Source organism: Panthera leo, chromosome B3 (genome assembly GCF_018350215.1).
Source record: "Panthera leo isolate Ple1 chromosome B3, P.leo_Ple1_pat1.1, whole genome shotgun sequence".
NCBI lineage: Eukaryota > Metazoa > Chordata > Mammalia > Carnivora > Felidae > Panthera > Panthera leo.
In genome coordinates this window covers 135,794,311-135,815,647 of record NC_056684.1, presented here as the reverse complement: position 1 = coordinate 135,815,647, position 21,337 = coordinate 135,794,311, and the positions used below count along the sequence as shown (strand labels likewise).

Below are 21,337 nucleotides of genomic sequence, written 5' to 3'. Positions count from 1 at the left end.
TTTTATAATATGTCTACTTAGTAGTTTCCAAAATGTTTTTGATAGCTTGAAACGAAAGTTATACTAAGTTACATTAAATGGTATGTACCTGTTGAATATCTAGACCATTTCTAAATAAGACAAAACACTGAGGGGTGCCTGGGTGGCTCAGTCGGTTAAGTGTCCAACTTTGGCGCAGGTCACGATCTCACAGTTTGTGAGTTTGAGCCCCATGTCAGGCTCTGTGATGACAGCTCGGAGACTGGAGCCTACTTTGGAGTCTGTGTCTCCCTCTCTCTCTGCGACTTCCCTGCTTGCGCTCTGTCTCTCTCTCTCAAGAATAAATAAACATTAAAAAGAAAAAAAGACAAAACACTGAAACATTAATTACTGAATACAAGTTTATATACTTTTAGATTCTTTTTTTTTCATGTTTATTTATTTTGAGACAGAGAGCACAAGTGCATGTGAGAGGGGGAGGGGCAGAGAGAGAGGGAAAGAGAGAAAGTCCCAAGCAGGCTCTGCATGGACATGAGTCTCGACCTCACAAACCATGAGATCATGACCTGAGCCAAAACTAGGAGTCAATGCTTAACTAACTGAGCCACCAGGTGCACCTACTTTTGGATTCTTATTATGACAGAGAGACTAAAGATATTTTGATCTGTTAATAAATATGTTCTTTTTGCCATATTGAGAAATTATACTATGAAATATAGCTCTTGAGGTTATAAAGTAGTATATTCATAAAATTTGCTAATATGCTACAAAACACTGGTAGGTGACAGGAAATTCACAAACTGTCTACCTCTTGGTTTTCTCTGAAAAATAGAGGTTATCAAGTGTTGAAAACTATGATCAATATATATAAGTGAAACTATTAGAAATAGTAAGAGTGATGGAAAAAACTCCATATGCAGAATATTTAAGGAATATATGAGACAATTTTGTTAAGGACAAAAAGAGTAATTCTGTCCTAAAGTCATTCTGTAGAGGTGGTGTGAAGGCTTTCTAGAATAAAAAAAGAGTAAAGTGAAGGACAAAAACCTGAATAGAAATAAAAAGTTGTAAAGGATGGTGTGGAGGGTGGGGGTGGAGGACAGAGAGAGAATCTTACCTTGTGTGGTCAAACTGGCTAAGATTGATAGGGAAAGTTTTTTAAGTGAACTTTATTTTTTTATTTTATTTTATTTTATTTTATTATTTTTTTAAATAGGAAATTTATTGTCAAAGTGGTTTCCATACAACACCAAGTGAACTTTAATATTAACAGTGTAGCAGTATAAAACCTGTGTTTGGGTTGTTTTTTTTTTTTTTTTTTTTTTTGTCAATGTTTATTTATTTTTGAGAGACAGAGCACAAGCAGGGGAGGGGCACAGAGGCAGGGAGACAGAATCCGGAGCAGGTTCCAGGCTCTGAGCTGCCATCACAGAACCCGATGCAGGGCTCAAACCCATGAACCATGAGATCATGACCTGAGCCAAAGTTGGACGCTTAACCAACTGAGCCACCCAGGCACCCCTGAGTTTGGTTTTCTTTCACAGAAAAGGACAAAAGTTTTTTGGGTTACTGGTGTGTTCTTAATAAGAAATTGCATGCAAAAAAAGCATTTGATAAAATATAGCATCATTTCTTAATAAAAACCATCAAGAAAAGGGATAGAAGGGATAGAAGGATCATACCTCAAGACCATAAAGGCCAAATATGAATGACCTGCCACTAATATCATCCTCAAGGGGGAAAAATTGAGAGCTTTCCTCCTAAGGTCAGAAACATGACAAAGATGTCCACTCTCACCACTGTTACTCAACACACTGTTGGAAGTCCTAGCCTCAGCAATCAGACAATATAAAGAAATAAAAGGCATCCAAATCGACAGGGAGGAAGTCAAATTTTCACTCTTCGCAGATGACATGACACTCTGTGTGGAAAACCCCAAAGACTCTACCTACCAATAAACTGCTAGAACTGATACATGAATTCAGCAAAGTCACAGGATATAAAATCAATGTACAGAAATCAGTTGCATTTCTATACACCAATAATAAAGCAGCAGAAAGAGAAATCAAGGAATCAGTCCCATTTACAATTGCACCCAAAACCATAAAATACCTAAGAATAAACCTGATCAAAGAGGTGAAAAATCTATACACTGAAAACTATAGAAAGCTTATGAAAGAAATTGAAGAAGACACACACACACACAAATTCCATGCTCGTGAATTGAAAGAAGAAATATCGTTAAAATGTAGATACTACCCAAAATAACACCAGCATGCTTCACAGAGCTAGAACAAAAAAAAAAAAAAACCCTAAAATTTGTGTGGAACCAGAAAAGACCCCGAATAGCCAAAGCAATCCTGAAAAAGAAAACCAAAGCTGGAGCCATCATAATCCTGGACTTCAAGCTGTACTATAAAACTGTAATCATCAAGACAGTATGGTACTGGCACAAAAACACTCAGATCAATGGAGGAAAATAGAGAACCCAGAAATGGACCCACAAATGTATGGCCAACTAATCTTTAACAAAGTAGGAAAGAATATCAAATGGAACAAAGACAGTCTCTTCAGCAAGTGGTGCTGGGAAAACTGGACAGCGACATGCAGAACAATGAACCTGGACCACTTTCTTACCCCATAAACAAAAATAAACTCAAAATGGATGAAAGACCTAAATGTTAGACAGGAAGCCATCCCTAGAGGAGAAAACAGGCAACTACCTCTTTGACCTCAGCCACAGCAACTTCTTACTCAACATGTCTCCAGAGGTAAGGGAAACAAAAGCAAAAAGAACTATTGAGACCTCATCAAGAAAAAAGGCTTCTGCACAGCAAAGAAAACAGTCAGCAAAAAAACTAAAAGGCAACCGACAGAATGGGAGAAGATATTTGCAAATGACATATCAAATAAAGGGTTAGTATCCAAAATCTACAAAGAACTTATCAAACTCCACACCCAAAAAACAAATAATCCAGTGAAGAAATGGGCAAAAGACATGAATAGACACTTCTCCAAAGAAGACATCCAGATGGCCAACTGACACATGAAAAAATGCTCAACTTCACTCATCACCAGGGAAATGCAAATCAAAACCACAATGAGATGCCACCTCACCCCTGTCAGAATGGCTAACATTAACAAGTCAGGCAACAACAGATGTTGGCAAGGATGTGGAGAAAGAGGAATTCTTTTGCACTGCTGGTGGGAATGCAAACTGGTGCAGCCACTCTGGAAAACAGTGTGGAGTTTCCTCAAAAAATTAAAAATAGAACTACCCTACAACCCAGTAATTGCACTACTAGATATGTATCCAAAGGATACAGAAGTGCTGATTCAAAAGGGCACATGCACCCCAATGTTTATAGCAGCACTATCGACAAGAGCCAAAGTGTGGAAAGAGCCCAAATGTCCACTGACTGAAAAATGGATAAATAAAGAAGATGTGGTGTGTGTGTGTGTGTGTGTGTGTGTGTGTGTGTGTGTGTGTATAATGGAATACTATTATACTGAATTACTGAATACTATTCAGCAATTAAAGAGAATGAAATCTTGCCATTTGCAACAATTTGGATGGAACCATAATGTATTATGCTAAGTGAAATAAGTCACTCAGAAAAAGACAAATATCATATGACTTCACTCATATGAGGACTTTAAGATACAAAACAGATGAACATAAGGGAAGGGAAGGAAAAATAAGATAAAAGCAGAGTGGGAGACAAACTGTAAGAGACTCTTAAATATACAGAACAAACTGAGGGTCGCTGGTGGGGTGTTGGGTGGGGGGATGGTCTAGATGGGTGAGAGGCATTAAGGAGGGCACTTGGGATGAGCACTGGGTGTTATATTACATGATGAATCACTAAATTCTATTCCTGAAATCATTATTATACTAATATCAACTAATTTGGATTTAAATTTAAAAAAATAATAATAATAAAGTAAAAGGATAAAAAGAAAAGAAATTGAACAAGGTTTTTCCTTACCTTTTCAATAATGTGTCTAGGAAACAACTATTCTGTGTCTTACCATAATTTCCTGTGCCCCAAGTCCTCAATTATTTAAGAGAACTAAGTCTTCTCAATTAAAACAAAAAAGCCAATTTTTAATTAGCATGTTACATCCTATATTTACTTTTGAAATCTTTTTGTCCTTGTGGTTAAATGGATAATTAAGTATTGTTTCATAGTGACCCTGTGATCCTGGTGAATTAAGTGTTTAAACCTTTTGACATTTCTGACAACTTTTCATATTTTTGCCTTCCCAAAATCAAGTCCTTAATAAAATCTTGATCTCAAACTGGCTTTGAGATTTCTGAGAGGGCCTCTAGAAAATCTCAAAGGATTTTTTTCTTTTTCTAGTAAAATAAGATATTAGGTTTCCAATAACCAATTAGGTTTATTTGATATGTTGAATTGCATGAAAAGCATCATCAAATACGAAGAGATGCTTAACCTTCCCTAGCTTATATTTGTATAAGTAAAATGTTATGAAATTTCTAGCAATTTGTCATTACTTTTTCTGCTCATGACATAGCCTCCTGATGCTTTCCCTAATGTGATCATAATTCCAGTACTCTCAGAGGATCTGATTATAGCCATTTTTAAAGTCTTTTATCATTCACAGTTTGTTATTGTTTTTTTTCTGATGTTTTCCTGAAAGCTCTTGTGATCAACCACTAGACAGAAGGCTTTGGCTTTAGCAAAAAGAACTGTCTCTGAGACCCAGGAACAGTATGACAGGCAATACTGAGTACAAGCTTCTGGTGGTATTGCATGCTGCCGGCCTGAGAAAGGATTCCAGAACGCTGGTGGAGAAGCTGATGTGTTCCTAAAACTGCTACCCAAGATTAAAAGGAACAAAAGTTAATTAGATGGGGTTGGGGCACTTGGGTGGTTCCGTTGGTTAAGCATCTGGACTCTGTGTCAGCTCAGATCACAATCTCATGGTTTGTGAATTTGAGCCCTACATCGGGCTCCACGCTGACGGTGCAGAGCCTGCTTGAGATTCTCTTTCTCCCTCTCTCTCTCTGCCCCTCCCCACCCCTCTCAAAAATAAATAAACTTAAAAAAATTTTTTTTAATTAATTAGATTAGGTTGAATGAACTGATGAAGAAAGGTAATCATTTTTGTGTTTTTTTAGTTTGGAACTTTGCTGGCTCTTTAATGTTCTATTTTCTGGATATAAGGTTTTTCTTAAACTAGCTACAACTCACAAGAATTTAGTAGATTATTTTTGTAAACAACAACAAAACACTTGTCTTTTTCCCCCCCAACATCTGACCCTTCAGAGTTCAGAAACTCTTAGTATTTTTATTTCCATGCACAAGTTTCTCAATCTGTTCTCCTTGTAACAGAACATAATCAGAAAAACTGGTAATACCACCAAGGCTTTGCCTAGACTGTCATAGTAGAGAAGGATGTGCATAGAATCAGATATGACCAGTTTTAAGGAACTAAGGTTGACATGAAGGAGCCAGTGCTTACAAAGCCCTCTTGGAAAAAACAGGATAAGCAAATACGAAATGTTACTTTCTGAAAGGTCCAGGAAACTTAGAATATTTTGGTGACCTTAGAGATAAATTTACCCAAATCTAGAGGTACTGTAGATGAAGTATGATGACAAGTTACTGGCTTAGCATCCTAACCTCTAGCGGTTTCTAAAAGCCCAATCTGAGATTCTCCATAAACATTCCAGCAAAGCCAACATTAAAGGTTTATTTTGGTCAATTACCATTGACTGTCGCTGCATCTACATAAATAATTAGGCCAAATTTAATGAGACTAGTCTTACTTTGTGAATAAGATTAATCTTATTTTGATTATCTATGATCAAAATGGGGGGTGACTATAGACAGAAATTTTATGTTTCAGTGGAAAACTATAACCCACCCTTGTGAATTATCAGAATCTAGTCCTGCTCACGGTCTTTGAGCTATTTGTCACCTCCTCATAAACTGAATCCTGCTGTCTCGCACATTTTGTCAGTAACTGGTATTTCCAATTTTCCTCCCACCCTGCTTACTTGGTGTCACTGAAAACTAAAACCTGATGGTCTAGATCCTATTGAGACTCTAGGTTGTCTTGTCCCAAAGCCCTGCAAGCCAGAGTAAGACAATTTGATTTGAACTTCAAAGGACTTGTGGCAATAGCCAGGGCCAGTCAGGAATCTCACCAAACACCAGCATCGCCCATGCGCTGCTCATAACCAGGACAGAGACACTGACGACCTCACTCTATTGTCTAAAGACACTCTGAGCCCAACATCTGCAAATCCTGACTGGCTGCCCTCTGGCCTTGGAAACTAGGTTTAGAGTCTACTGTCACCATTAATCTCAGGTTTTTTTGTGTTTGTTTCCTTGTCCTAATCTATGCCTGCTTCCTCCTTTGCAGATCTCTTACCTGGAAGCTCCTAACCCAAATCTACAGCAATCAACCTACCTTCCTTTTGGTGTGAAACTTCTCTCGAAGTTTCAGAGGAGAGAAATGTGCGGAACCACTCAGACCCCCACACTTGTCATAAGGATCATTTTAATGAAAACGTTAGAACTAAAGAAGATGCAGAAACTTTATCCCAACTTCCCTTGTCTGACTAAAGCAGAGCTTTCAGAAATATCATTTCCATTAAAGGGAGTAGTTACCTGTGAATTCAGCTGCTGTGGAGACAGACTGCCCAGTGCCACTAAGTATCAAAAGGCTCAAGAGAACCTTCCATATCTTCCCATTCCAGCCCTAACTCCCTACCCTACACTTTTTATCTTTGGCTACTGAGGGAGATGCCCATCACTGATATGCAGCAATGTACTGAGTACTGACTATAAGTATAAATAAACTTTGTCTTTTCTCTCCCAAATGTGTCTGTTACAGGCCCTCAGCTACCATTTCCTCTTATCTTCGATAATCAGATTGGACCAATCCTTTACTATTCCAAAGGAAATAATAATAGAAAACATATCAACACAGTCAAATAATGCCACAAAATAGGGAATGTCTGTTATGCAAAACTCCAATTTTATATGTGAGTCAGTAGGTGGCACCAAAGAAGAAAAAAGTATATCTTGAATCACCCACAGAACTACTCTGTGTCCCAGAAACCTAACGAAAGCTATTTCTCTAGATGGTCTGTGTTCTATTTTATCCTTAAATGTCTTAATTAGACTGAAAAATGCCTCCCTATCTCATTGAAAACAAACCAAAATAATCACAAAATAAAATCCAGAAAATATCTTGAAAAAATGTCCTATATTTCTGCCAAAAACTGATTCTGGACATCCACCTTGCTAAGTTAGACACAAATTATATTGTATTTTAAAAATATGGGGTCTTACCAGCTGTGTATCTGAAGCCTATAATCCACTAAGCAAAAGGATGAGCTCAGAGGAATTTGTCCTATAAGCTGGAGGAAAGGGAGCATTTTGGCACGTCCTATGCCTTTTGTGGCATTCCAAATGAGAGGGCAGGGATTTCTGCCATTCACTTCTAGAAATTTATGTGAAACCACAGAAATTGCTCCTAATCAAATGTTAGCCTTTACACAGACAGTAGACCAGAGAAGGACTGAGACCTTGCAATCTCATAGAAAAACTTTTTTCTTCTGTTTCTTAATTTAAAAAAATACATTCAGCAAAGTCAGGGAAGAATCCTCCCTTAAATTATTATTATTTTTTTTTAATTTTGAGAAAGAGAGAGAGAGTGCACGAGCAGGAGAGAAGCAGAGAGAAAGTAAGAGAGAGAATCCCAAGCAGGCTCCAGTCTATCAGCTCAGAGCCCTATGGGGCATGACCCCACAAACCACACGATCGTGAGCTGAGCCAAAATCAAGAGCCACCGAGGTGCCCCATTTTTTTATCTTCTTGTAAATTCTTAAAGATATCTCACATATTCGTTTTACCATTCTTCATCCCAAACCAACATCAAAGCTGCACATCACCTAAAATGTAGTTGCTCAACTAACCTCATTCAGCTGTATTGACTAAAATAAGGAGAGATGCTCTTCTATAGACAATGATAAAATGCTAATGGCTAGGGAAGTGTTTCTCCCAATTCCTCTCCAACAAGGTCAGAGTGGGGGGCCTCCACTTACCCTGGCAAATTCCATTGGTTTGGGAAGAAGGCACATGACCATGACATCAAAGCGAACATCACAGACTGTCTTCAACCACTTGGTGACAAACTGAGGCTTCAGTTTTTCCACCAAACTTCCAACTTCATCATCCATCATATATGCCGTGGAGTGGAACCACTGAAACACCATGGCCACCAGCCTGGCCAAGCTCTCTGTAGGTGTGTTCTCACTGGGCGTGCAAAGGCTCACCTGGAAATGGGCAGATTAGACTCTGCTTTAGCCTTCATCCATTTTACATCATTAAGATTCGTTTAACGGCAAAAAAAAAAAAAAAAACAAAAAACGGTTCCCAATAATCCATCTAAAGTAGGCAGTTTATAAATGACACAGGATCATTTAACCTAGAAACTGCATTCCTTACAGGGAGAGAAGTATTGCAACAATAATTTCCCCTCGAGATTGCACCTTTTGATAAGCCTTTTCTCCTAGAAGAAACCTATTTTGTAATCTACACTAGATCAATGCTTTTTTAAAAGTTAGGTCTGCAAAGTGAAATTTCATAAATATCTTCAGTGAAAAAATAATCTACCTATGTTTCCATTCTAAAATTATCAGATTTAGCTAAGGATTTTCTATCAGTAATAATTCTGAAAGCCTAGAGCCCCCTAATTCAGCACATTACAAATAGCCTTTTAAAAGCAGCTCATCGTTTATTCATTATTCATTCTGCAATAATCTTTTATGAAACACAATAGTAGGAGTCAGGAATGTACAAATAAATAAAACAGTATCCTTGCCTTCAAAGAGTTCATAATAGCAGTCATTATGTCATTAGGTAGTAAGCTCTAGGAGCAAAAAATGTGAAATCAGCAATTAAATACCAATTTGGTAAGACAAAACAAAACACAACTTTTTCAGATAACCATGTAAAAGCATAAAGAGATATATTACTATGGAGACTCAATCTATGTCTCCGTTGGGCAAAAACAAAAGTCTGCTTCTCTAACAGAACTGCCATGTTCAGCTTGCATGGAATTTGGGACTGGGATGTTTGATCTTTACTGAATGAATGTTGCCTGTGAATCAGTCAAAAACAATCAAATTGCCTGTGTTAATACAGCTCTGATTTTTCTGGTTGTATGCAAACTTGCCCTAAATAAACAAAAAGTACCACAGATACTGAACTTTCAAGAAAAATGTCATGTGTATAGATGATAGGATGCGAATGATCTGTAAATTATATTGACTCGGTTATTTCACAACATACCCTAGCAACATTCCCATCCATTTTCTGTCAAAGGTGCATTTCAAACAGTCAAGGGTCTGGCCGGTAGGCTTCAACACCTGGCTATTCATTAGAATCAACAAGGAAGCTTTTTTAAAAGTTCCCAAGATGCTAGGGTGGGATCTGGGCATTGCCATTCTTTGAAAGCTTTCCCAGGGAAATTCAATGTGCAGCCCAGGGTTGAGAGCCACTGTCCTACAATATAGAGTCCCACTGCTAAGGTTAACTTTTCACTATTCACTAACTTCTTTAAAAAGAACAGGAAATATTCCTCATTGGTGCAATGTTGTCATGAGAAATAAGAAAGCAGAGAATAGCTAACTTATTTTCTTACTAAAAACCATATTCCAAATTGACTGAGTAGTCGCTGGTCGTGTTTATCATCATCCTTGTTGTCAAAGTCAGTGTTATCCAGGGAATGGTGGGAAGAGGAAAGTCCCAGCTGCCGCCGGCGATTCAGCTCATATTCCCGCTGCTCAGCATGGAACTCGGCTTCTTTCAACAAGCTGCCAAAGATGAGAGATGTCAAGTTAGGTGATCGAAAAACACATTCTAGGTTATGACCTATTCAGAGCAACCACTTCATGAGTACTCAGGCATAACTGGCTGTTCTCCTTCCAATTGGTAGAAGTTGCTCCAACAGGCCTAATTTCAGTTCTTTACTATGTTGTACTCCATCCCCATTTCCAAAGTGAATAAACTGAGGCACAAAGAGGCTGCTTCCTCCAATCAATTAGAATCAGGCAGAACTGATGCCTTCTGGCTTCCAGTGTACCAACCATCCCGCTAGACGCCAATACTTCCCCTAGATCTAATCTGAAGTTATGTGGACCTCAAATGCATGGTACAAAGAGAGACTGAAGAATTTATACCCAAATGGAAAAATACTCAATATCTAATATTCAAAGATCTGGGAGGTTGGAAGATGGCGGCATAGGAGGACGCTGGGTTCACCGCGCGTCCTGCTGATCACTTAGATTCCACCTACACCTGCCTAAATAACCCAGAAAACCGCCAGAGGATTAGCAGAACGGAGTCTCCGGAGCCAAGCACAGACGAGAGGCCTGCTGAAGAGGGTAGGAAGGGCGGCGAGGCGGTGCGTGCTCCACGGACTGGCGGGAGGGAGCCGGGGCGGAGGGGCAGCCTGCCGGCCAAGCAGAGCCCCCGAATCTGGCTGGCAAAAGCGGAGGGGACGGACGGAGTGTGTTCCCACAGCAAGCGCGACTTAGCATCTGGGAGGTCAAAAGTTAACAGCTCTGCTCGGAAAGCGGGAAGGCTGGAGGACAAAGGGAGGGAGAGCTGCTGAGCCCCCGGACTACAGAGCTCAGTTTGGTGGGGAACAAAGGCGCTCACCAGCGCCATCTCCCTCGCCCATCCCCCAGCCAAAATCCCAAAGGGAACCAGTTCCTGCCAGGGAACTTGCTCGCTCCGCGCAAACACCCAACTCTGTGCTTCTGCGGAGCCAAACCTCCGGCAGCGGATCTGACTCCCTCCTGCTGCCACAGGGCCCCTCCTGAAGTGGATCACCTAAGGAGAAGCGAGCTAAGCCTGCCCCTCCTGCCCCCGTGCACCTTGCCTACCCACCCCAGCTAATACGCCAGATCCCCAGCACCACAAGCCTGGCAGTGTGCAAGTAGCCCAGACGGGCCACGCCACCCCACAGTGAATCCCGCCCCTAGGAGAGGGGAAGAGAAGGCACACACCAGTCTGACTGTGGCCCCAGCGGTGGGCTGGGGGCAGACATCAGGTCGGACTGCGGCCCCGCCCACCAACTCCAGTTAGACACCACAGCACAGGGGAAGTGCCCTGCAGGTCCCCACCACTCCAGGGACTATCCAAAATGACCAAACGGAAGAATTCCCCTCAGAAGAATCTCCAGGAAGTAGCAACAGCCAATGAACTGATCAAAAAGGATTTAAATAATATAACAGAAAGTGAATTTAGAATAATAGTCATAAAATTAATCGCTGGGCTTGAAAACAGTATAGAGGACAGCAGAGAATCTCTTGCTACAGAGATCATGGGACTAAGGAACAGTCACGAGGAGCTGAAAAACGCTTTAAATGAAATGCAAAACAAAATGGAAACGATGACGGCTCGGCTTGAAGAGGCAGAGGAGAGAATAGGCGAACTAGAAGATAAAGTTATGGAAAAAGAGGAAGCTGAGAAAAAGAGAGATAAAAAAATCCAGGAGTATGAGGGGAAAATTAGAGAACTAAGTGATACACTAAAAAGAAATAATATACGCATAATTGGTATCCCAGAGGAGGAAGAGAGAGGGAAAGGTGCTGAAGGGGTACTTGAAGAAATAATAGCTGAGAACTTCCCTGAACTGGGGAAGGAAAAAGGCATTGAAATCCAAGAGGCACAGAGAACTCCCTTCAGATGTAACTTGAATCGATCTTCTGCACGACATATCATAGTAAAACTGGCAAAATACAAGGATAAAGAGAAAATTCTGAAAGCAGCAAGGGATAAACGTGCCCTCACATATAAAGGGAGACCTATAAGACTCGTGACTGATCTCTCTTTTGAAACTTGGCAGGCCAGAAAGGCTTGGCACGATATCTTCAGTGTGCTAAACAGAAAAAATATGCAGCCGAGAATCCTTTATCCAGCAAGTCTGTCATTTAGAATAGAAGGAGAGATAAAGGTCTTCCCAAACAAACAAAGATCTGTAAATGAGCAACAAAGACTCCTTTTTCAACCTGCTAAACAAGTCATAATTTTTTTTTCAGTTTATTTATTTATTTTGAGAGAGAGAGAGAGAGAGAGAGAGAGAGAGAGAGAGAGAGAAAGTGCAAGCAGGGGAGGGGCAGAGAGAGAGGGTGAGAGAGAATCCCAAACAGTCTCTGCCAGTCAGTGCGGAGCCTGATGCAGGGCTCAAACTTGCCAACTATGAGATCATGATCCGGGCCAAAACCAAGAGGTGGACACTTAACTGACTGAGTTATCAGGGCACCCCAACAAGTCATAATTTGTAAGAATAAGACCCAATGTTGGCAAGAGTGTAGCCAAAACTAGCAATTTCATACAATGCTTTTGGCATTATAAATTCATATGCACACTCTGAAAATCAGTTTGGTAATGCATCAATAGCCATTAAAGCATTCATACCCTTTGACCCAGCCAACCATATCTGGTCGTCTACCCTAAAAAAATAAAAAATAGAAAAACAGCACTATTCACAACAATATTTATCACAGTAATATATAATAGTAAAAATGGAAGCAATCTAAAAATCTAAAGGTGGAGGGAAATAATCTAGATGAAAATTATGTTTCCACTAAAAATGGTAAATACAGAAACTATCTAACAACATGCAAAAGAGCTAATGGTATAATGTTATATCAAAAAATTATGATATACTGTGATTATAATTCTATAAATAAGATGTGCATTTGAGTAAAACTAGAAGAACATGTGCAACACTGATAATGATGACAGCAGTATAGTTGGTTTTTTCTTCTATTTCCAAACTCTCTGTAATGTTTCATTTGACAAACATTTATTGCATTTCTACATGCATCAGCCACTGAAGTAAGAGACACAGAAAAGAGTCTCTATCCTTAAAACATACAGTCCAACATTATTTCTTTAATTTTTAAAAATCTGGCTTCAGTGACTATTATGCAAAAAGAGAACAAGTCTAAAGTTATCATTTCCAAAGCTCCTTTTTCTGTCACGTGATAGGAGAGAAAGCCAACCGCCTGCACGACTGGGCTCCTGTCTCACTGGAGAGCCCGCAGCTTTACCCCAGTACCGAATTACCTAGAGCTCGCCACACTTTACAGTGCACAGTCAGGCCTCAGGCACCCCCTTCCCACCCCTCACTCTGAGGGGTGCCTCTGCTTCACTTTCCTAAAACTCTGCTCTGCACTATCACTCTGCTTACCATACTGAACCGCAATCCTGTGCTTCTGTCTTTATACTCCCTACATAGGTAAGGTGAAGGTGGAGACTACATTTTATTCTCTCTTGTCTCCCAAGTGCCTAACACACACTTGGCTGAATGAATGAATTAAAACATCGTCACTGGGGCGGCTGTGTAGCTCACGTGGTTAAGCATCTGACCTGGGCTCAGACCATGATCTCATGGTTTATGAGTTCCAGCCCCGCATAGGGCTCTGTGCTCTGCACTGACAGCGCGGAGTCTGTCTGGGACTCTCTCTCTCTCCCCCGCCCCCCTTTCTCTGCTGCTCCCCAACTTGAATGCACGCACACACACACACACACTCTCTCTCTCTCCCTCAAAATGAATAAATAAACTTAAAAAAAATCATCACTGCTTTATGGAAGGTGAGAGGCTAGGCTGAGGGCACCTGAAGTTGAATGAACTTTACCAATGTGCCAAGGGTGGCTCAAAACCAAGGTGGTGTTTCCGGTAGACCACTAACCAGCTGCCTGTTACCTGATCACAGCCTCCACGGCGCAGACCAGCTCCTCGGCACCGCATTCCCGAGTGTTGATGGGTGGAGGGGAGGTCTGATAGAGGTGGGTCTCCGACGCAGCCCCCACTTCATTGCTGTGATGATTCGAGTGGCATCTCTTGCAGTACCGAACGGGCCTGTTTCCGTGACGGCCACAGCAGCCCGCTGAAAAGCAGGTAACAACTGCTCTTCTTACATGGGAACTGCAGTTCTAGAAGCAAAAAATAGCGAAATCAACTAAAACTGGTCACTGAGGTAAATGGGGCTAAGAAGTGGAACAAACGGAATGTAAAGGGGCCTCCGAAAGTGGCTGCACATTTCTAAAGTTTCCAAAACACGGGTCACTCCTAACCAGTTACATTTCAGGCAGAGCTAAAAATGAAGGTAAGATGCGGTTTCTATTGGTGTGAGTGGCAGAAAAGCTCTAAAGAGGGAGGAGTGGAACTGCGTTGAAAAGCCCTCTGTAAAGCTACCTCAGTCATGGGTTGGGGATGGGGCGCTTTCTGGATTATTTCCAGTTAGTGTTTCAAGAGTTTTCAGCAGAAATATGGAGGAAAAAACCTAAAACTGTGGTCCAGAGAAAGTGCATCACAGCACATCAGAATAGGAAGGGAATAATTTCCCCCAAATTACTTTCAAATTACTTATCCACCACTGAAGGAGCAGATTTCCAGTGCAGCTCTCCTGTCCTTGCTGTGTTCAAGGACAGGTAGGGGGCCCTAAGCAGGCCTCCCACCCACTCACGCCCTCCGCCAGCATTCTTTCCATTAAGACCTAAAGAATACATCAAATACGTCAACAGACACCACAGGAATATAGCAAAACACAGCAAGAACCATTCATAGAACGAGCTGCTGACATCAACTATAGGCAAGGAGTCAACAGATGAAGGGATGCCAATGAGAAAAGTAGGGGCACGTAAGACAGATTCCAGAGTCCAAGGGGGCTATGTCAGAGCTGCCCTGACAAGAGGCAGGGGAGAGAGTCACCATCTGAGGAGCTGTGAGGAAACGCTCCTGACTTCTGCAAAAATATGTGTCCCAAGTCTGTGAGAGATGCCACACCATGTGCTCAACATCTTGTGTCCTAAGAGCTTTGCAGACTTTCAATAGAGCTTATAAAGATGTGAACACCTCGCGGGGATGTTATACTATAGGCCATTATGAACTCAGAGCCTGGTGAATATTTGAGACCCCTCCATGACAGATCTTTTGAGGGCAGAATAAGGAAGGAGGCCAGCACAAAACCTACACCAAAACACTGACAATGTGTTGAACTGCCTATCAAAGCGACCATTTCAAAGTAGGGTTTGTTCCACCTTGCTTTTAGCACAAGACTTTGGACACTGGTGTCAGCAAATCTCATTTTCTAAACAGGACTCAGGCCTACAAATCATAAAAGCCAAGTGTAACATTTTTGTAATTTTTTTTTCTTTTCATTAATAAGGTTTTTAAAATTATTTGTTAAAATACAGTGTGTTTATTCTGCAACTGAGGCCCAAGTCTTGTGAGCATCCAACTCAGTCCTGACTCGAAGTGGTGTATTTTTCCCGTGTGTCCTTCCTTTCTCACTCACACACTAACTTTCATTCTGGAAGCACAAGAACCCTTATTGGCTTAGGGCTTCTGCTTGCCACCAAACCAATACCACACCACTAGCAGTGTGGTATATATCAGAGCATGTTCTTAGTGTTTAATTTCTTCCTCTTCATTATAATTAGTCTTTGTTCCTCTGGCATTCCCACCATTCTATAAACAAGAGAATGTGGATATGGGTTTAGTGGGTAGTTATTCACTATAATAAAGCCCTGAAGTTTAAGGCCTGCAATTTACCATCCTATTTTCTGTTCACATATTATTTACATTCTTCCCACATGCAAATTCTTGGCTGGAGGTTCAAGGTCTTGTCATCTAAATCAAGTCCAGCTGTGTATGAGGCTCTTTGGGTTGGCTTCCTCAGGTATGTTTCCATTTGCCTTGAATCTAGATGGACTCATGGCTGCTTCAATCAAGAGAGTATGGCAGAAGTGATACCTATATGACTCTTGAGGCCAGATTTAAAAAGACATGCAGCTTCCACCTGGCCATCTTGAAATGTTCTCTCTTCAGATGCTTCATCATTGGAATACTCAGAACTTTGTCCTGGCCAAGCCATGTAGAGAGGCAATGGGTAAGTCTCTTGTCAACAGCGCTGCATAAGCCCAGCCTTCAAGTCACCCCACCCGAGAGCCAAAACATATGATCTGGAAGCCTCTAGATAATCCCAGCCCCCAGTTATTCAAGTCTTCCCTGATGAGACCTCCAACATCATCAAGCAGAGACAGGCTATGGACTGTGCCCTGTCCCCATCCCTGACCAACAAAATCTACGAGCATAATTAAATGGATTGTTGGTTTATGCTACTACATTTGAGTGATTTAGTGATTTCTTATGCAGTTATCTGGATACACACCAACTAGGAGCCAACCTGCTTTATCACCATGTGCTACCAATTCTAAATAATATCGGCAATAAAATACTTTGCCCCAAAATAACCTTTGCTTGACTTAAGTTCTAACCAATTCTTGTGGTTCCCACTAAGTTTTAATAAGCCACAGTCAGTCCTCAACCCATGTGGACTCAGTGATATGCATTCATTTCAAAAGTAAAGTAGAGAGATTTCCCAGAGATTCAAATTCAGATGGGCATAGTTTCTCCAGCTACTCTGTTTCACTGCTTTGAACTTTAAACATAAAAAAAAAATCCCAACCTGTCTCACAGAATGACAGAATTGACATAAATCAAAGTCCTTCTCTTTACCTTTACAATCTTGATGCTTATTTCAAACCCACTGTTCAACTGTAGGAATATGTACTCCAGAAGAGGTAGACACAAACTGTACCCAAAGCAAGCTCAAACAATTCTGAACTATCACGAACTTAACGAATTTTCTCTAAATTAACTTTCATATAAAACACATTTATTAAAGGATAAGTAATAAAAATCTGCTAATTTGAAATTTATTACTAAAAATAATTTTGTCATATAAAGTAGGGCAGTGTTAAAAAAATGATCCACTCTGGGTATCAAATATGTTAGGTATACCACCAGAGTCAGGACATACTAATTTGGAATATAAAACTGCTTCTCATCCTCGTCCCTCCAGCTTATAAAAGATTCTCAAAGTAGGATATAGCCTCAGGATAAAAAATCAAATCAAAAATATGCTGACTGGCTGCACAATCCTCTGTTAAAAGTTCAGAAAGATAAAAGATGGTGATGCTCAGTTGAGCCTTTCAGCTAGAAGAGGGCTTCTAATAATTTTAAGGGCAGACTGAAATGCCCCAAGTACAGAAAGGACCATCCCCAAAAGAATTATAGAGGCGGTTTGGGGGGCACTGAACTCCAATGAGATTTATTGAAAATCCACAAGGTTTTACAGAAAGTCTTATTAGCAAAAGCGCCATCGACTTAGACTACAGGGGACAGACACAGTTCAACATGAAAGGAAGTCTATGGGACCCGACTTCTGCATCAGGGAGCAAGCTAAGGGAGCCCCTCAACTGCACCATGTGCCATTTCTTCTCGGAAAAGATGTTTCAGAGAGTAAAGAATGTAGGAGAACAACAATGGATTAGGGAACTACTCCCAGGATGTAAAACCACATCCTAGTCAAGGCACACTCGCTATCCCTGGAGACAGAGGAGCCGTTGTCATGTTCGTGGCTGGAGCTGCTACAGTCCTCCGACAGCTATGTGCTTCCATTTCCTCTTCCAAATGGAGGCCTACTGCTGTCATCCTGTCCCTGTCTCACCATCTTGTGTAGGGTGTGGAGGGGGCAGGTAACTTGCCTTTTTAGTTCACAGGTCTCTGGATCAAGAGAATTTGTACCCAAGGAGTTTCATCAGTGACCAGACCATATGCAGATCACAAGATGATGAACTGAAGCCATAAATGGATTTAAGACTTTAGGAGGTCTCGTAAGGTGGTGCAAGTATTTTACATGTGGAAGAAATATAAGTAATTATGTCCGGAGGGTAGATTATGGTAGATTAAATGTGACCACGGAATTCTTGTCGCTCCTTTTCTAAAGGGGAGAGGTCTATGTCCCCACTCCTTGAATCTGGGCTGGACTTGGGACTTGCTCTGACCAGTGGAATGCAGCAGAAGTGATGCTGTGTGACTTAGGAGCTTCAATCTCAAAAGGCCTTGTGACTTCCTCTCTCATTCGCTCAGAACACTGCTGCCTTGTGAACAAATCCAGCCTCGCCCCCTGGAGGATGAGACACCTAATGGAAAGAGGGAGAGCCAGACACCCCTGTCATCCAACCATTCCAGCTGTCCCAGCTGAGGCCCCAGACATGGGAGTGAGCTCATCTGGGGCCAGCCAATCCCTAGGCTACCCACCAATTGACTGCAGGCACATGAGTGAACCTAGGGGAGTTTATCAAAAGAACTGTCTCATTGAGCACAGGCCAAATTGCCAATCCACAGAACTGTGATCAATAAATGCCTGTTGTTACAAGCCACGATATTTTAGATTATGTGACAACAGATCACTGAAATAGCCCTCCAAAGGTACCCACTCATGACCAATTCCTAAACATTTAAGTGACTTGTACATGGTCTCATAGGTAGGTGGGGATAGAGCTGGCCAGAAACCAAGGGTCTCAACCAACTAATCCAAAGTTCTTTGTATGATGCCTTACTACCTTCTCTTGTACTTTTCAACAACTAGAACAAGAAAAGAAGATGGAAATGGCTCAGGGAAACTGTTATGAAAAGTGGCTATAGGCAATTTGAAGGTAGAATCTTTAGAGATTTCATTCATCTTACATCTAAATGAATGTTTTCTATATAAATACAGTCAGTCTGGGTATGTTTTTGACACACATATATTGAACTATTTGCACTCCACTTCAAAGCAATAAAGATGTCTAGCACACAAGATACATCCTTTACCAAGGTTAAGGTAAAAGCTTTTTGTAACTAGAGTCACATATGCTTTTATTTCAGATTACATACCAAAAACACTGTGCGTAAGATGGGTGAGCAAAAGCAGAAATGGAAAGAGAGACCATTCGGACACAGTAATCTTGCATGCTCAATGATTTATTTTCCCCCTTCAGGAATACAGTGACATGTACATACTGGGAAACCGTGGTGCAGAAATGAGGCAGATGTCAATGAATGAATTTACATACAAACACAGCAAATCATGCCCCCACCACACAGATAGTTTGCTCTTACCTTTTTCTGACATATAGCAGATATTTCAGCTGTAAGGGGAAGGTACACAATATATTAACAAAGAAAGACAGCCCATTTTAAATGAGGGCAGCCACGAAGGTGAGTAAAAGCAAGCTTAGTAACACAACCTCTAGACCTGACCAAAACAGCTTCTCTCTTGTCTTATTGTCATCTCCCTGTGTTTGATGAGGTTAGGAACACCTCTATGCTGCAAATACTTCCCCTATTCTTAAAAGTAATTCAACCTCCTCAGACATGACTTAGAATTCAGATCACATTAGGGGCACCCGGGTGGCCCAGTTGGTTAAACGTCTGACTTCGACTCAGGTCATGATCTCACGGTTCGTAAGTTCGAGCCCTCATCAGGCTCTGAGCTGACAACTTGGAGCCTGGAGCCTGTTTCAGATTCTGTGTCTCCCTCTCTCTCTGACCCTCCCCCACTCACAGTCTGTCTCTCTCTCAAAAATAAACAAACATTTAAAATTTTTTAATAAATAAAATAAAATAAAATAAAATAAAATAAAATAAAATAAAACAAAACAAAAAGAATTCAGATCATGTTAAAGCCAAAGCAAAATAACATTCATCTCACCTCCTCATCTGACATAGAACAAAACTGAGGTTTGCATAACTTCTTCAACATCACACAGGCTATCAATTGATAAAGGCAGATCTAGAGATAACATCTCTGGATTCCCTGTTTACTGTCTTCCATTATGCTACGACACCAAGTTGATGTGATATATTTAGAGCTTCACCATGGAGATGATTTGCTATTTCAAAACTGTAGAAAAACCTTACTAACTTGGATTACTCAGAGACGAATTATTGATTTATATCAGTCCTTAACTAGTGTAAAACCACCTACATGCTCATTTCAGAGAAAGCAATTGGCAAACTCATGGATTGGCCAGTTGGAGTAAGGCGCTCAAACTACTGTCTACTTCAGGATCAACAAACAGATACATATTCTTTTCAGTGGGCACAGCAATTATTTTCGTGAAAATTGATGCTTGAGAATACTTGAAAATAATTTTTCCAGGAATATGTTAACATTCCCCATGAAATAGTTAAGTGTTCAAAAAATGAACTGAAGCATTACTTACAGTATAGTCTATGTTAAAATTTATCAAAAAGGTCAAGATAAATGTCTCCCAAACTGGAAATTATGAATTAGTAGATGCTAAACTGATGAAATTTATAACTCAGTTTTTAAAACTGGTTTTGAATAATTAATGGTTATTAACTGTTTGATATCTTAGAGTCTGTCTTAACCAGAAGTTAGTGTCACACCTCTAGATAAATAATTAAAAGTTATTACAAGTTTTCTTCCAAAGATGAATATCTTCTGGAGAAGGTGACCAGAATTCAGCAACACATCTGATATTTAAAAATGTAGTTTTGCTCCTGACTATAGACTTCACCTTGGAGCACTGGCAGTTCACTAACAAGGTAGCCTAATTTAAGGAGGGAAAAATTTACCTTTACCCATAAAACCCAAATCTTTTCACAGTTATTCTTATATAAATTTTCAAAATGTCTCTTTGAAGGATATAGAGGCTGACATTACTGACCCATTTTACAGACAAAGATCATTCACTAATTTATTTCTTAAGGGTGAGATGACCTAATATTAAAAGTTAGACTACAGGGCACCTGGGTGGCTCAATTGGTTAAGCGTCTGACTTCGGCTCAGGTCATGATCTCGTGGTTCGTGAGTTTGAGCCCCGCATCAAGCTCTGTGCTGACAGCTTGGAGCCTGGAGCCTGCTTCAGATTCTTTGTCTCCCTCTCTCTCTCTACCCCTTGCCTGCTTATACTCCGTCTGTCTTTCTCTCTCAAAAACAAACATTAAAAAAAAAAAAGTTAGACTACAAAGAAATAGTGTAATTATCATCAAGAAAATGGCCTTAAGTTGTTTGTTTTTTTTTAATGTTCACAGAATTTAGTTAACATAAGATTTTTACAGTTCTTCTTAAATATGGCCTTTCATAGAAAGTCTTCTATTATCTACCTCTGAAGTCATATATCAAAGCTCCTATGGACCCCCAGCTTTTCCACCTTTCATCTTTCCTCTGCTTTCCCGAATAATTTTCCCTGGTCATTTCAGCCTCCAATTAAGTGGCTGGGATACCTGCTTCCAGATGTGTGAAGGAAACCTCTGTCTGGGACCTGCCACCTTACAAGACATAGCTTTCAGAACTCTAACCAACTACAAACATCACAGTCCCGTCTTTTAACTGAGATGAGTCACCTATACTTTATCCCCACTTTACTAGGGAGACTGAGTCTCAGAGCAATTAAATGATGTTCCCTAAAAACACAGAGCTAGTAATAGCAGTAGGAGA

At 40.6% G+C, this 21,337-nt stretch overlaps 1 protein-coding gene across 11 annotated transcripts in view; it reads right to left on the bottom strand.

Annotated features, from left to right (window-relative positions):
- The window catches only part of UNC79 (unc-79 homolog, NALCN channel complex subunit), a 266,546-nt gene that overhangs the window by 140,069 nt on the left and 105,140 nt on the right, over nt 1-21,337 (bottom strand). For all 11 annotated transcript variants that reach the window (XM_042944164.1, XM_042944162.1, XM_042944169.1 and 8 more), the window contains 4 exons: nt 18,991-19,019; nt 13,744-13,973; nt 9,667-9,838; nt 8,066-8,296 (listed from right to left, as the gene is read on the bottom strand). In XM_042944164.1, the coding sequence (XP_042800098.1) occupies nt 8,066-8,296; nt 9,667-9,838; nt 13,744-13,973; nt 18,991-19,019 (662 nt within the window). The remainder of the gene's footprint in view (nt 1-8,065; nt 8,297-9,666; nt 9,839-13,743; nt 13,974-18,990; nt 19,020-21,337) is intronic.